Source organism: Passer montanus, unplaced genomic scaffold, assembly GCF_014805655.1.
Source record: "Passer montanus isolate IOZ18808 unplaced genomic scaffold, ASM1480565v1 scaffold3, whole genome shotgun sequence".
In the NCBI taxonomy this organism is placed as follows: Eukaryota; Metazoa; Chordata; class Aves; order Passeriformes; family Passeridae; genus Passer; species Passer montanus.
In genome coordinates this window covers 16,321,808-16,339,532 of record NW_024367707.1, presented here as the reverse complement: position 1 = coordinate 16,339,532, position 17,725 = coordinate 16,321,808, and the positions used below count along the sequence as shown (strand labels likewise).

General features: G+C 43.0%; 1 protein-coding gene across 1 annotated transcript; it reads right to left on the bottom strand.

Moving 5' to 3' along the window:
- Positions 1-13,387: 13,387 nt before the first annotated feature.
- On the bottom strand, positions 13,388-17,457 carry LOC120504536 (coagulation factor X-like). Its single transcript, XM_039714099.1, has 3 exons — positions 17,268-17,457; positions 14,954-15,114; positions 13,388-13,545 (listed from the first exon to the last, which is right to left on the bottom strand). Exons 1-3 carry the CDS (start codon positions 17,335-17,337, stop codon positions 13,495-13,497), a joined length of 282 nt encoding a protein of 93 aa, XP_039570033.1. The 5' UTR covers positions 17,338-17,457; the 3' UTR covers positions 13,388-13,494.
- Positions 17,458-17,725: the final 268 nt, after the last annotated feature.

Sequence of the window (17,725 nt, the reverse complement as noted above, 5' to 3'; positions counted from 1 at the left end):
ACCCCCCCTGCCTTGCTTTGCAGGGGCTGTGCTGCTTTTCCACACTCCTCTGGCTGTCCATCCCCACGGGAGCATCTGCCAGTGAGGCTGCTGCTGTAGTCCCCAGTGGCCTGGGGCCACTTGCCTTTACCTCTCATGATAATGAATATCATCCACAGCACAGCCAGTCTGGCTCCCTTTGGCGTGAAAAATATGTCACCACTTGATGTCAGCACAGGACTTTGCAGAACCCAGCACAAAAATATGGATCCACAGATTTCTTTTTTTTTTTTTTTAAGGAAACTGTTTACATTTTACAAACCTAAACCTATGTCAACTAGGGAACTCTTGTAGGTATGTTTGTCATTCAAATTGATTTAATATTAATAACACAGAGCTTCAGAAGCTGTGTCTCACGAGATCTTAGTTTACATGGTCATGATCTTTTTTACAAAAGATATTCCTAGACTGAGCGACTGTGTCCTTGGGAATGGGACACAGTGTACTCAGTATGCGTGGCACTGACTTTGCTTTTTCTGTATTGACATCAATGCAACAGGTTTACATTTTAACTTTCGTATTACTGTGAAAACTTCATAAAAAGAGGGGTTGAAAATGGCAGTCCTTTCCTCATGTGTTTCTTTATAAAGAGACACTGGGATTTCTTTTTCCCTTCCTTTAATTGCCACCGCGAGCATATGCCAATGTGTTTCATTATGGAGACCTGTACCCTGTTTCCTGCAGCCCTGTTTAGGACTTGCCTTCCTGTGACTGGGATTTCTTCTTCCCTTCCTTTAATTGCCACAGCGAGCATATGGCAATGTGTTCCATTATGGAGACCTGTACCCTGCAGGTACAGGTTTCCTGCAGCCCTGTTTAGGACTTGCCTTCCTGTTGAAGCTCATTCCAGGATGAAGGCTGCAGGCAGTGTCAGATACCAAGTTAGCAGTTCCTCAGGATGGAGCAGCTAAGGGAGTTATTATCCCTGCTTTAGCAACTGGTTCGCATGGACGTTGCTCCTTGCCCAGTGAAGCAACTCAGGGGAAGCGGGTTTGGAGACCTGCTGCCCAGGCAGTGATGGGGCAGGGATGGGGACATGTCAATGCCACCCATCTCCTGCTATGGGCTGGCCATCAGCCCTGCTGCAGCATGGTGTACCAAGGGCAGCTGTCCTGAGTAACCCATCACATGCTTTTTTGGAAATGCATACCTCAGCTAGTGAGCTGCTTAGTGCAGTTAAAATGGGTACTGATTTCAGCTAAACACCTGGATTGAGATCAGCCAAGTCTGTTCACCACCTGCAGAAAAAAAAAAAAAGCTTTTCTTGCCAAATCCAAAGTGCATCAGCATTTCTAAATGAGGAACTTACGGCTGTTTCAAAAGAACATCAGCGGTCTCTTTGTGGTTTGGTTACAGATTGCAGGAAACCTTGCAGGAGCAAACAGGGCAAGGAATGTAACCCCAGGGAGCTCTGATTTTCTGCTTTGGGTGCTGCACTCATAAGAAGACTGTCAGCCTACCCTCAAGGATGTGCAAGTGTTCCGACAGCCTGGCAGTGAAAACAAAAGCCACCTTGGAACTCCTCTGACATTTGCTCCGTTCCCAGAAGTATTCAAGGCCAGGCTGGATGGGGCTTTCAGCATCTGGTCTAGTGGAAGGTGTCCCTGCCCATGGCAGGCAGTGTTTGACGAGGTGATCTTTGAAGGTCCCCTCTGCCCAAAGCCCTTCTAAGCTTCTATGATCTCTGTAGATGCAAGCTCTGACATTTTCTGCGCACATATTGTTAAAAATAGCAATTTTTGTTAATATTTTATTTATTAAAATACATTATTTCTTTACTTCCACCTTCGTGTTTCTTTACCTTTTCTCTCAACTTATATATTAAAATTTTTCTCCCAACCAAAATTCCAACCAAAAAACCTGGCTATGGAAGAACCAGAAGGTGAGAGAGCACATGCACAGACAGCACCATTGCACTTCAGCTCCTAGTTACAGTTTCAATAATGCTTAAGGGTGTTTGGTAATATGCTTAATTCCTCTGAGATGAGGAATATCCCCTCATCCCATGTGAAAAATGAAGCAAAATAACTGGAATCTGCGACATTTGGATGATTTTTTTCCCTCTGGTTTTGTCTGGTAACATCTTCCCACTGCTCTAACCTGGAGTTCAGGATAAAGATTATTAAGGATGGCTCGCAGAGGAACCTAAACAGCAGATTTTTCAGGCAAACTCCTGGAACACTGATGCAGTCTGAAGTGGACAATGAAGAGATAAGAAAGCACTTGGACTTTACCCAGAGTGCAGACTTTTTAATGAAGTTTCCTGTTTCTCTGTCTTTCTGCCTGACCCTCTCCACTAAGGACATGGGGCAGCTGTGTCCAGATGCTGTAATTTAAATTGTTCCTTTGACCAACCAGTCACTTCTTCTGCAATAGATTCAGCAGGAGGGAAGTCCTAACATGACCTCAGCAGCACCAGTGCAAAGACTGCACCCGACATCTTCCACCCACAGCCCAGACATCTGTAACTGGGTGGAGGAACTGGCTTTTGCCATCAACCTGACTTCCAAGCCATGGGAGACATGGATTCTGTGGACTTGTGCAACTGTCACACTGCTGGACTGCTTTTGGAGATTGATTTCTGCATTTATGACAGGAAAAAAAATCTCTATCTGTATTGAAATAGGATGGCAAAAAAGCTTATTCAAGTTTCAAAGTGCATCTTCAGGATGACTGGAGTTAAAACTCTATCCTGTCTGTGCAGACCCAAAGAGCACTGAGGCAGAGCACTGATGATGTGTGCCTGGCTGTGTGTCTTGAGTGAGGATTGCAGTTCTCTGTACAATTAAGCAGCTGTGGTAAGTGTCCCTGCAGACAGAATGTGTTCTTATCTGGTACTGAATATCTGAGGAGGTTGATGGTGGTGTGTCATGCCTGGCAATGCAAACTGGGAGGTGAGGAAGGAGAAGCTCAGATGGCTGATTCCTCTGCATGCATGTTGAGCTGAAGACAGCAATCAGAGCGCATCAGAGGTGTCTGTGCCCTCTGTAACTGATTATGAATAAACCAGGAGTGCTGCAGGACTGGGACAAGTGGCCATGGAGGGGCTGGGTGGGAGGAGAGATGGATGGCAATGAGGGAATGGGCCAGGAAGAGCCAGCCCTGTGCTATGGCCTCCCTGTAGTCCCTGGGACACATCCGAGCCTGGCCCCCTGCTCCATGTATCAGGCTGGCTGTTTCTATAGTTTAGGGCTGAGCTATAACCAGAGGTTTCAAAGGAGGTCCTGTGGAATTCAAACAGGGGTATATCCTTCGGAGCAGTGATGTCAGGGAGTGACATATGCAGCCATCGGGGGCTGAGCTTCTATCCTTGGCTTGAACACCATGGCCTACAAAGCACTGTCACTCCTGAATCGAGTTCATTTAGCAGCCTGAAGTTCAGGACATGTCAGAGAAAAGTGGCAGGGAAATAATACAAATGGGACAGACTCCAGAGTGGGTTTTTTGAGTTTTTATAGGCAAACCAGACAGCAATCGTTGCAGAACAAGGCTGACTGCTCTATTCATTTCATGGTGACTTTCACACTGGAAAACTGGATATGGTGAAAGCAGGGAATGAGAAAAATATTGCACATTTTATGCCACAATCCAGTTTGTAACATCTTTCTTTTCTCTTCCAAAATACATACTAAACACCTTTTGAAGTACAACACAGAGTACTTTTTCTGTAGGGGCACAAATACCTCAAAATCTGCTTCACAATTTTTTACATACCACTGAACTAGCTGCAAAACAAATAATTTTTTTCTCTGGATTGAAATAAGGCAGACAGAGGATGTCAGGCTCAGATGATAAGATAGTTAGGCTTTTATTAGTCTTGAAATATTAGTTACCCTTGCAGATTTAATTTTTTTTTTCAGTTGTGAATGATCTAAATAATACTTCATATAAATAATAACATATAACAATATTGTAACTTGTAGGGTATGAAATGCATTCACTTTATGATAGCCAAAGCCATTATATCAATAATGCTGGTGAAGAAATTATCTCAGAAAGAAAGCAAGAAGCTGTCAGAACAGCAGTGATTTTGGTGACAGCAAGCAAGCCTTTCCAATTCAAGAAACCTCATCTAACAACTCATTTCACTCAGTGACATGCACAGTTAATTAAACACTTCTGGATACATGAGTGGATTTGCATTTTCTAGGGTTTTTTTCTGTATATATGTTCTCAAAGCCACTGACAATTCTAATTAATTCATCAGAATATGTTGTAGTTGAGATGGTCACAATGCAACGCAACACTCCATTTTCAGAAGGCTTCAAATCCAGTTTTATTACAGCATGCATACTTTTTACATTCTTACAAGACTCAAAAGTTTACACTTTACTCATTGGTCAGGAAAGACAAACAAAGTGCTTATTGGAGCAGGTAGTTGCAGATACATGAGAGATCTTATTTATCCTTCTTTCTTTCTTGGTTTTTATGTCAACGGCCTTGGTAGAAGATTCTTTCAGGGGTAAACATGGATCCTCTTTTCAAACTTGTTTCTGAAGAGATCTTATTTGTCCTTCTTTCTTTCTTGGTTTTTATGTCAACGGCCTTGGTAGAAGATTCTTTCAGGGGTAAACATGGATCCTCTTATCAAACTTGTTTCTGGCTCACAGAAGTCACTGTAAAACCTCTTCCACAAGAATATATCTAGCAAAATCTTCTGGAAGGCATGCTGGGACAACATCTTCAGAAAATGTGACATGTTTCTCCAGTTTGAGAAAGACTGTGCTGCTGCTGTTGCTGCTGAAAGTTTCTGTATCCAATTCAGCATGGCCATACATTTTCTCCACTCGTGCATTGGTTCTTACCTTTTCTTGTCTGCCATCCCCATGCCAGATAATGAAAGTAGCTGCTAATAAGACAATACCAACAAGTCTAAGGCAAATCAACAATAGAAGGGACCAAAGTTCCTTGCACTCTCTACATGTAATGTGCTGTACAAATAAAATTGACCAGTCCTGTATCCTGAAGCCGTAGCAAATCATATACATTTTGGAGAGGTTTTAGAGGGCTGACAAAATGCCAAGCAAGTAGAAAATCAGAACTTTTAAATTCAAATAATGTTTTCAATGAAAACTTTGGGCTTCATTACAGTATTGCTATGGCACTCATGATAGACGAGCCTCAACAGAGAAGAATTTTGCCTCATTTGTAGAGCAATATAGTGAGACTTAAAGAGAAAAGAGATACTTGTTGTCTTTTAAAACTTCAACATTCTGCATACAAAAATCTATAAATTCACATATATATTTGGTATTCCTCAATTTGTGTGAAGTCTCTTTGGGAATTAAATGGTCTGGCAATTGGAGTTAAGGCAACTACAATTTTTGCTTTACTCTGGTAGGTTAAGTATAAATGTTATGACTAATTTTTTAGTGCCTAGAATTTGTGATAAACTACTTTTTAATAAACAACAATAGTAAATGTTAATATTTGAAGTTTCAAGTATGGAACAGTCCCAGAATAATATCTACATGCTGTCGAAACAGTTATTGCTAATATCTGAATGAGGCATCTGGAATTCTTCAGTGTTTAGCCAACACAGGAAATTGCATAAAGTTGTAATGTTAGATTTACACCAGTTTAACTACATCAGCTCAGCCATACCTGCCCACATTCCTCCCTAGTTTATATTTGGCTTCTACATATACAAAATACACTAGGTCAAGCCAAGCTTAAAGAAACTGTCTAGTCTATAAATTCGGCCATGTATTTCACTGTTAATCAAGAGATAAATGAGGCGGTGAGGAGCAACAAGAGGGTAAGAAAAGATCTGCTAGAATTCTGTATCTCGCATATGGAGAATAAAATTTGGGACAGTTTCTTATTTTTGTAGTAAGGGACACAATGAGGAGCACTCACCAGCAATCCCATACCCGCAACCCACTTCTGCCCTGGGCCGCCCCTCTCAGCACTTGCTTGATGCTGAAATGAGGATACAAGATCATTCAGGGCTGGAGACCTGTGCAGCAGCACAGGAGAGCAGAATTACCCACCCAAATTCTGACATCAGGGAAGCCTGGCACTCTTGGGCCCAGGGCTGGATGAGGAGAAAGTGGCCACCAGTGCAGGCTCCTTGCCTGCCATGGGGACATGCTGGGTGAACACCAGCCTCCCCTGTGACTGTCTGCTTAAGGCCTCAGTGGACTCCTCATTTTCAGGATGGGCATCTGGGTTTGCTGTGATTCCTGTGACTTTCTGCCATCTAGTTTGTGATTTCTGAGCCTTATGTGGGAGCTGGACTCCAAAGGCATAATCAAAATTCTTCTTGTATGGGTGGTACTGGGACTTCGAAGTGTGTGTTGCCTGCTGACAGCAAAGAGCCCCTGTCCATAACACTGAACACACTCTGTGAATGCTCAGCTGGTGTTACCAGCCTCCACTTGAGCTCAAAAATAGCTGATTTAAGCCAATATATTGGAAATGGAGGACTATGGTCTTCCACCTCTGTGGGCCATGGTGCCTGTGCTGTCCCTGAGGTACCAAGCTGAGTGACATGCAAGGAGCCTTGCAGAGCAGCTGCTGTTGGAAGCAATTTTTGTCACTGAAGTGCCACTCAGCAGAGCTCGTTTGATGAAGCCCTTGGTATAAACAATAGTTTTATGGTCAGGAAAGTACAGCTAGTTTCCATTGCATCTTGAGTTGGTTTTTACCACAATTATTCAAACCTGCTGGAACACGAGTTTTTCAGCCAAAAGCAGCCTTTAGAGTTACAGATAGACACCTACAGTGGAGGAAAATGGTTTGCAGGGAAGCAGGTCACTTTCAGAGAATCAACCCTTCATGAAAACAAGAGAAAACTTGCTTAACATTCATTTGAAGAAAAACTCCTTGATGGCAGTGTTTTGCAATCTAATTAGATATGCAAGTGAGGTGTCCTTGTCATGTATGGCTCTGCTACATTTTTCAAGATATTAACAAAAACTTTGCACATGCAAAAAGATCAGAATGTCTGAAAAATTAAAATAATTTTAATTTCTTTTTAAACTTACCCATTTTAAGCAAGTAGGCAAGTGGGTTCAGCATTTCAAAGTATTTGAAAGTTAAATATCTTCCATTATTAGTATAATTATTGTTATGTACCTGCTGTTAATAAATATTTTTATTGGAAAATAAAGTAAAGTATTCTATGCTTGGAATCATAAGCTCATGATAGTAATTTGGCATTAAATTACAAAGGGTATTATAACATAGACACAGAAGAATAGACTAAGTAATTGTTAATGTTCAATTTGAATGAAGGCAAAACTGATGGAATTAAATTCAGTATCAGTGGTTATTAATGCATTTAGGTTGCCACATGAAAACTGCAGAAAACCTGTTGTTAGAAGAAAAGAGAAAGGCAGATTGTATTTCTTTCAGATGGAACAGGTGATATTTGAGGAGAAACAAGTGAAATATAACTCAGTCACATGATGTTACTACTAATAAATGATAATGAGTCTTTGTGAACAGTATACTGTAAAGGGAGAAATTTCTTGGATTTCTACCTATTTAGATCTGTAGGTGCTCAGCATGTCTCAGAGGCCTTGAAACTAGACACCAACTTTTATCAATCAAAAACTCTAACCTGTTACTTTCTAACAAAATCCTCCATAGCATGAAAGGACTGTTTCAGTCTTTGGGAGAAGAGGAATCTGAGCCCTGGTGAAAATACCAGTTTCTGATATGGTTTTCCCCCTGCTGGGACATGGATTTTGCAGTGCCCTGAAAGAACACACCCAATTGCACAAAATACTTTCTTGAGCTATTTTTGCTGCCATACATCCCTCACAGCTGCATAATGTGATGTTACTTAAATTATGTCCTCTGGCTAAGATCTTACTAAATTTGTTATCAACAGCTCAAGTAAGTCATGTGAAAGGCCTGAACAATTAACATTATTTTTATGTTTTAATTTTGCTACAGTGTTTTGCTATGCTACAGTGGCACTGAAACACTGCAGCACTTCTTGAATGTGGTACAGGTGTGATGTATCCCATAGAATGAACTATAAATGTACTTTGTACCTACAGAAACACAGGCTTTATCATTGCCCAGGGCACAGCCAGCAGCACAGGAACTTATGATTCCTCCACCTTCAGTTTTTCAGAACTGCTCACAGTTCTCAAGTTGACCTTGCATCACCTGGTGTAACTGCAGAGGAGACAAATATATAGGCAGGTTACAGGATTGTGGTTACTTCATAAAAGCACAGGCAGCTTATAAAAGCTGGCTCACAAACACCTCAGCACTTTAGTAAATACTGTACAATTCCTGCAAGAGGCATTCATAATAGTTGTATTATTTGAAAAATGGTAAGCTGTCAACATTAGGTAGAGCACTATTATTCTACATCTTATGCTGTGTTTCCCAGCTGTAACTAACAGCTCTCAGAGGGCAATTCAAGGAGCAATCTGTACTTGCCAGAACAGCCATTGTACTGAGGCAAAGATGAGCATGGCTGTGGGTAAGAGGCAAAAAATACCAACAACTAAAGCACCAGTAACAAACGAGTTATTGGGCTCTTGGTAGATCCTTGCAATATTCCTTTTCCATCTGTTTATGGCTCATGCTACCTTAGCTCAGTCCTGGTATTGCAAGGTCACAGGCAGAGTGAGAGAGCTCTTCCTGGCTCTAACTGTGCAAGAACAAGTAAACTGAACCTAAAGAGGGTGTCTAACCTGTTCCTACAGGTTTCTGATGAGATTCCACAGCTCACCCACACAGATTAACGCACTCCTTAATTAGCCTTATAATGTCTAAAAAGTCTTTCCTAATATCTAATCTGAGTAGCCCTTAGAGTGATGGGATCCCATTAATTCTTGTCCTAGCTGTTCATCCTCATGAAAACAAAGAAGTCTTGCTTTTGTTACATATTTTACAAATCTCTGTGGTTGCATGTTGTGGGATCAAAGGTGAAATTTTGGTTTTGTGTTTACATAATTGCCTTCTATTTACATTGGACTGGCGTTTCAGTTTCCCAAGACTGCCTGAATGCTCATCTCAATTTATGGTAGTCCTTCCACTCTGGAATGAGGTAAAAAAACAGTGAGAAAACACTCTCTTTTGTCTTGCATGTTATTGTGGAAAATATCAGTGTCAGAGGTCTTCAGAGGTATGGAGATTTGCACTCCATATAATCTTTCAATCAAGTAGCACAGTTTCTTGACCAGATTGGCACCAAATTTACAGATGTTTTTCTTTCTGTTGCAATGAAAGTGTCAGATAAAATGATGTTAGAAGCCTCCCTTAAAGGAGAGACCTGAGGTTTACTCCATCTTTTGCAGCCACACAGTCCATCACCCTGTCTTTGGGGAAAAGTGATGTGATTTTTCCCTTGGAGAAATTTGATGTGATTTTTTCATGAATAGTGCAGTTCAGCAGTTTCTTTCCTCCTTGTTGGGTGCAAGTTATTTGGTACCTTAAGGAAGAATGACTTTCTTCTCCATCGGGCACAGACTAACACTCATGTTCTTTCTTCCATTATTCAAATACTTAGCTCTTGATTTTCATATCACATTTTTATTATTGTATTTACTTCTCAGATTTTCTTGTTTTATGTCAGGATGTTTACAATTCTTAATACACAGCTAGGCACTTTAACACTTGGTTTTGGAGGTGAGGTCAAAGTTTTAATCAATTGTCCTGTACTTTCCTGACCTTGGGACAGTTTTGACAGATGCCTTCAATCCTTTGGGGGTTCATGGGGATTTTAAGCAGCTTTTCTTTTAAAAATACTTTAATATTATTCTCTTGTTCTTTTTCTTTACTTCATTAATGAACTCCATCATTTTTACAGTTAATTTCATGGAAGTTATCTTCCATCTTTGTTTTGTCATCAACTTCTAGTCTATATTTTAACATTAAATGCATATAAGTGCTTTTGACGTGTTTATATGAGATCTTCCTTGAAACATTCTGAAGACTCTCAGGGCACCCTGTGTCCCACTAAGTACCTCTCCCATCTCATGTCTGGGATGTCAAAATCCACCCCTAACTCATAGCTCTTGCAATGGTGATGACTCAGGTGTTTGTTCAGTTGTCTCCAGTCAGAGACAACAGCAAAACTAAAACATAAGGCATGCATCATGTCCACAACGTGATTCATAAACTTACTCTGTAGAGAAGATCTCATGGTCCAACCTAAAGGAGAGGAGGGATGATTTATCAAGTGGAGATGTGATGGTTTAGTGGAGATGTAAAAAACTACAGTTGGTGATGGGGTAGGGATCTCATTCCCCTCTACACTATTAAATATTGTGGGGTTCATTATGACCCTCAGTAGCTTATCAATAGTTAGCAAAGATTATTTAATTATCATGTCTCCTGAGAATATGAGAAATAGCCCATTAATTGTGCTGAGCCTTTGAAAACACTACATATCAACATACTGACCCCATAATTTACACTGACACAATTGGCACTCCAAAATGGAATTCCCCATGTGCCTCAGCCCTGGATATCATTGCACTGCAGCTGGCCAAGTGGAGCAAGGTGGGTGAGACAGCAGAGCTGGTCACTCTGAGAGAGCAGAGGTGCTCACTCATGTCCCCTGCCCCACAAAGAAAACTATTGGCAACTACCTGTGTGGCTTAGGCAAAGCAGCACAAAGCCAAGCTGAAGCAAACACTCTACCTGTCTGCCTCATCTGAAGGAAGAGGAGGACAACGGGAAGAAGCCGCATTGTCCCGCGGTCACCCGCCATGCCTGTGCTCCGAGCTCACCGCGCGTCACCGCTGCCATGCAAGGAGTTTTCCAATCCTCAGCCATACACAATCCAGAACAAGATACAGAAAACAGTGAATGTGCACGTATATTTTTTCCGATGAGCAGAGTGTACAAATTAAACTAGAATAAAGTACAATTCTTATAAAGCAAAACCCCTCTTTATTTAGACATCCATGATCTCCTGCTTACTGCAACATGTATGTGTCCCTCCACGTCTCTCCTAGCATTGCATTCCTGCATGCAGAGGCTGCAGATTGACTTCTACTGCTACAGAGTCTAGATTGTCTTTATATCAAGTTAACATTTGGCTTCCACATTACCTCACTCCCACTGTTGAGTAACGTCCCTCAGGCACTGACTGACTGAGCAGGCTGAGTGCAGATTCCAGATCACCCCATCCCTTGGACTTACCCCCCAAACAATGTGCAAATACAGGAATTCATTTTGGTTGGCTCAATCTGAAGAGTAAAACTCTAATACGAGGCCCAACTCAAGAGTAAAACTCTGATACGAGGCCCAAACTCGAGGGTGAAACTGAGACACGAGGGTGTATTTCTGAACCTAAACGCTGGCTTTATCTGCTTTATCACCCTGCCCTCAGGAGTGCTGCCTGAGTGGACGGTCTCAGACAGAACCAAAATGTAACTTGCAAAAATGGCCTGGAAATCACCCTGAAGTGCTCTCTGACCATAGGGTAGACAGTTCCATCTAAAATGGCTGTGACCCCGTGAAGCTGCAGTTTGCAATCTTTTTATAAAAGTGCTATAATGTACATGTGTAAGTAGCATTAATTATAATTACTTAACATTTTCAGTTTCTATAAAAATAAAGGTTTTGAGGAGAAAAGTTTTGCAGGCTGCTAATTTTTGTGGTGGGTAAACATTTTATGGACAGGGCTGCAGATTTGATCCCTGTATGGGCCGTTCATTTATGAATGGTCAATGACTGCATAATCTTTGTGGGTCCTTCCAACCCAGAATATTCTTTGATTGTGGTCAGAATGTACATACAGTGAAGCCTGTAAGAGCTGACAGGACATTGCAACTACTGCCTAAGGATATTGAACTTCTGGCCCCTTGCATTTCCCTATAGTTTTTGCTCTGTTGCAAACAAAATGCAAGATATCTAGAAAAGTGACACTTTATAATTTGCTGCTTTAGATAACATGATCTTACCCTCTATTTTACCACTTGTTCTGCCCTTCTTTGGAGCAGCTGAAACAGCAATGTCCATAGCAGAAACAACTTGCAAGAAGCTACTCATCCTAAGGACCCAGCATGCTCCCTGTGTGGTATTTCTGGACCATAACCTCATCTGCTGCAGCTCTGCCTGTCATGGGGAACAGCTGCTGGGCTTTGTGTACTGTACCCACACATCAAGATGCATTTTCTAACTGCATTGGGCCAAAACCAAGAGCTCTCCAAATGCACCAGCCATGGAGGATCTGGACACTGATGTCCATGCTTAACAGAGGGAAGACAAGACCAACATCAACCAAAAAAAGACAGACTGAAGGCCTGCATCATAACTTCTGGTTTCTGCCTCCTCTGCAGTGCCATAGCAGTCTATTCTGTAGTGGTCTTACCTAAGCAGCATCCTATTGTTAGAAAACATACTTATTTAGCTCTTACCCTACACTGTAGTTGCATCTGTGGTAATAAGTTTTTATATCAATATTGCACAAATTGCAGAATCCCCTACTAAAACAGGAAGCAAGAACAAATCGTTCTAGTAACTTGGCTGAACATAGCTGTGGTTTTCAATACTTCTGAACACTCATAAAGCATTTGTGGACTGTGGTTTAAAATTTATGAAAACTAACACTTCTGCTAAGAGCATTGGCACTGATTTGTGCTGCTTGTATTCTCATAAGAAACTGGTTTGAAATATTCCAATCCTCTTTACTGTAACACTGACACAGGCTTTGCTTGAAATTTTAGTCTGTAGGTTGCAGAGTTCATCCTGTGCTTAGAGGATTGTGAAAGTCTGTGTCTTCTTCATGGTAACTGTCTTCATTTTTCTGCAGATTCCAAAAGACAAAGCTGAGCTGTCTTTGGTCAACATTTTTGAGGCACTCCTCCTAGTGTGCAAATTGGACATATACTTACTGGAGAACATGTTATCAAACAGTAATACATTAAAAATCTGTCCTTGCACAGTGCTTACAAACACTAGAACCCTAATAAATAAAACTCACATACTTAGATAAAAAAAACAGAAAGTTAGGTAGTATCTACTGGCATATTTTCCTTGAATACCAAAGAATTCTGTAAAAAACACAACCAAAAAATGCTCTTTAAGACAGGAATCAACAACACTTTGGCATGGAAGGAAAGAAATTGGCAAATGACTATGCAATGTAATTAAAACTTTGTGTTGGTTATGGCATTTAAGAGACTCATCTGTCTCTTAAATGCATCTTGAATTCTCCTATCTGGAGCTACCCCTCTGAAGGAAAACTATCTGCAGTCCCACACAGTTTCTGCTCCTCACTGTCCCTTGTGTGCAAAGGACCACTGTTATTTTTTTGAGAGGACAAAGGTCAGTCCAGCAACTGGAGACAGCTGAACCTTGCCTTCAAATGAAGCAACTGAGTTCAATCAATGGCAGGCAGTAAATCAGATTCCTTTTTCAGAGGAAACACAACGTGAGGGTGTCTCAGAGTGAAAAGAGAGGAAACAAGGGAGCAGGAAAGGGTTACTTAAGAGGTGCACCCTTTCAAACCTTGCAATAAAGAAGCTTAATCTTCTAAATAAACACAGGGTGTTTCTTACCTACATAGATGTTCCAGAATTCCTCCTACAAGTAAGTGTGGGAAATGGAGAAGAAAAAGAAATAAAGTTAGAGAAGAATTACTAAATTCCTCAGAAAAATATTAGACTTTTCATACACAGGATACTTGCAGCTAACAATTGTTAAAGGAAATATTTACATAATAGATACATACAATGCCTAGCAGCCCACTACTACCATTTAATAACTTAAAACCATATGATCCATATGGTTCCCAGCTCTACAGAAACAAGTCTTGTGCATTTTTCAGAAATATCTGAACCTCCTTAGAGTTTTTCCAGTGTGACCATTCAGCATAAGCCTCTAGATTTCCTGCATAATTACCTTTCCACCAGTTTTGACTGAATTTACTTATATTCCCATAATGCCAAATTCTCAGTCTTGATCCCCACCCCACACTCCCATCAATCAGGACCTCACAAATCCTGACATTTAAAAATATTTTGTCTGATTTGTGTCCTCCTGTCCATGTGCACTGAGGACTCCAGGATGCTGGCTGTGCATGGCAGTCCTTTCCAGTGGCATCTGGTCACCAGGCAGAACAGGCTGTGCCAGTTCTGCTATAGGTAAATCAACATTTGTCATCTGAAGTACACTGGTGATGCACCCAGGACTCCCCACCCAGGACACCTCAGGGCCACTCCAAGAACATTCTGGACATCAAATAATGCTAAAGGGAAGTGAATCTGGCCTTAGCTCCAGTTCCAGGGTAGCTCTAAACAACCATATAGCTACAGTCTGTGTTTGCAATACCACCTTTTCTACTTACAGTCCACACAGCTGCCCCATCTCTTTAAATTTCCCCTCAGCTTGGGAACAAACCACATTTCTGTCTAAAGTTAAGCAAGCCATTGGGGTAGGGCAGGTGACACAAGAGTCACACAAACTTCATTCCAGTCAACATTAAGGCATTTATGAACTGTTCACAGTATACATTCTCTCAATTCAGATAAAGAAAGCTACAAAATTACAAGCAAAGCTGCTTGAGATAAGTTCAGTAAAATTCCCTCATGAGGTTCCATGTCAGCATTTGCCTTCTCAGCCTCCCCGTGGACTGCCTTGGGCACAGTCATGGCACTCAGGGATGTAACCCAGACAGGGTGAACGAACGTATTTTCAACACTGATATCAGCAAAGCCATTGAACGTCAAATAACATTCAATGGCAATTAAACAGATCAGAACAGGTAAAAGAATGGAGGATTTAACCTGGGTTGGCCATGCAAGAGCTCAGTTAAGACTGTTATGGGATGATTATTGTCTTAGCAATTCCACCCCCAGTTAATCACTATTTGTTCTCTGTGTTAAGTGATTGGAAACAACTTGTGAGTTTTGATGCCCAGCTCAAAGGACATGAATAGTAATTTTTAAACATGAAATATATAGACCTATATTTCATATTAGTTCATCCTTACAGTTTTCTCCTGGTCTTCAAAAGCTTCTCTTGCTTCTTCTTTTGAGCAGCGCTCCTCATTGCATTCTCTTTCAATATTCCCTTTCTTCAATTCCTCTAAGAAAGAGTTAGCACGTTTTGTTCTTTCCAAGAACTTGTCGGCATTTTCTTTCTTGATGAATACTAGATAGCAGAGAAAAATTATACAGGTGGGTAACATTTGGTGGTGGAAAGGAGTCACGACAAATGAGTGAAGTAGAAACAAAGCCAAAACAGACCACGGTACCTGTACACATTACCTGCGAGGTTAGTCCTCACACAGGCTGATACATCCCGAGATCTCTCAGAGGAGTCTCTCTGAGAATCAGTAGCCTCAGAACAAAATGTAGGACCCCAAAATTCTCTCCTACTCTTTTTAATCTTGCAAAGGTTGCCAATGAGGGCTTGTATTTCTGCTGCTCCTGCTCAAGACTCAGTCTTGAATGGAATGACTTCCTCTGAATGCTGGGGTGATTACAGAATCACAGAATTACTAGGTTGGAAGAGAGCTCCAAGATTGAGTCAAACCCATGTCCTAACACCTCAACTAAACGGCACTGAGTGCCACATCCAGTCTTTTTTTAAACACATCCAGGGATGGTTACTCCACCACCTCCCTGGGCAGACCATTCCAGTACTTTATTACTCTTTCCATAAAAAGCTTTTTCCTAATATCGAACCTGTATTTCCCCTGATGCAGCTTAAGACTGTGTCCTCTTGTTCTGTCAGCTGCTGCCTGGAGAAAGAGACCAACCCCCACCTGAGTACAGCCACTTTTCAGGAAGCTGTAGAGTGATAAGGTCACCCCTGAGTGTCCTTTTCTCCAGGCTAAACACCCCCAGCTCCCCCAGCCGTTCCTCACAGGGTTTGTGTTCCCAACCCCTCACCAGCCTCGTTGCCTCCTCTGGATGTACTCGAGCGTCTCAAGGTCCTTCCCAAACTGAGGGGCCAGAACTGGACACAGCACTCGAGGTGTGGCCTCACCAGTGCCCAGTACAGGGGAAGAATGACCTCCCGGGATAAAATAAGTTGCTAATTACCCTGTAAAGAGTGTATGTTCTAGGAAAGTGTGAAGAGTTTGGAAGGTGGTATTTAATCAAGTTCTAGCACCTGGAATTTGCACTGAGGAAATACTTTCCAATATTTCTTATATTCCCAATTTTTTTTTAGGCTGGAATGTGGAAGAACGTGCTACAGATGTGACTTCAAGGACAATGACTTATGCTCACTGGGAGCATTGCACATTCCTTTTGGACCATTCTTCATGCAGCTTAATTTCATGATAAATAAACTCGCTAAAAGTAATTATATATCCTAATAGCCTCCAAGAGAGCACAGAGGAGACTTATTCTGCTTTCACTGAAATCGATGGATCATCCTCAGGGAGGCAAGTTCTGTTTGTGTTATTTATATTAAGCAAACCCTCGCATAATTTGAGGCCCCACTTACTTTGAAAAGGCTCCTCTCAAGGAAGGCTTACAGAAAGTACTTTTAACTTGCAGCTCAGCGACTGTTAGTTCATTCACCCACTATCTTATTTGCCCTCAAATCCCCTCCTTCAGTGACAGGAAACTGACAGGACACAGCCGGTGGGGTTATCGCCTCTATATTCCTTGGCTTTCACGCCACCCACGTAAGCGGATGTTTTTGTAGACTTGAACTGGCCTCTTTCTGAGGCTGCTCATTCTTCTTCCCAAGCTCTCTACCATACTTTCTTCTTTAGAGACATTAAGGAGCAACAGGCATTGGCCAACCGAAGCGGGATATTCCAGAAACATGCCAAAGACCTTGTTTTACACCCCAAGCAGTCTGACTCACTGAAGGAAGAGTTAACAGCTTTTGAGAAGTTATTTGTGATGCTGCCTTGGGCTTGGGCGCTGACTGGCGGCACAAGAGGGCAGCGGGACCTGTTCCCCCGCCGTGCCCCAGCTCCTCCACGGCCAAGCGCGCCCAGGCACGGCTCGGCCACGCTTCCCTCACGCACGGGAGCGCCTGCCCGGGCTGCGAGGGCGGCCAGCCCCTTTCCTACGCGGGCCCCGCGATGCCCGCAGCAGCTCCCTGCCCCCGAAGCTCAGCTCCCCGCCTTACGGCAGCGTGCGGGGTCGGCACAGGTGCTGATAAGCCCTCAGCCGTGGGGAAACTGACCCTGCCGAGGAAGGCGAGCCCTGGGGTGCCCGCTCCCCTCCCTTCCCGGCACTGTCCCGGTGCGCGCCCCGGCCCGCAGCATCGCCCGCCCCCAGCAGGGTTGGGAAGGGAGATTCCCCCGTCCCGACAAGATGGAAAAGGAGCCGCCTTACCGGCTCCCTGAGCGCGGAGGCCGGCGGGCAGCGCGGCACAGAGCAGCAGCAGCAGCACGGGCCCGGCCATGGCGGCGCCGCCGGGCCGCTCCCGGGGCCGCGCCGGCGGCACGGACGGGACGGCACGGACGGGAGGGACGGGAAGGACGGGAGGGACGGGAGGCGAAGTCTTCGCCCCCTCGGGCGGGGTGAGACTGAAGCCGCGCAGCTTCACCCTGCCCAGAAATAGCGGAAGCGCCGGGACAGGGTGACAGCCGCGGCGGGATTTCTCATCGGGGGGGATGAGGCCGCTCTTCTTTTTGTTCTTTATTTTTTCAAAGCCCAAGGCAGCGTGAGGTTTGTTTTGTTTTTAATTGCACCTGTTATTTTGGAGCAGGGAAGTGAGTGGTCCCTCAGTAAGCGGCGTGGCCCCGGCGCTGGGCACGGCCGGGCTCCCAGCCCTCAGCGCTATCCTGGCT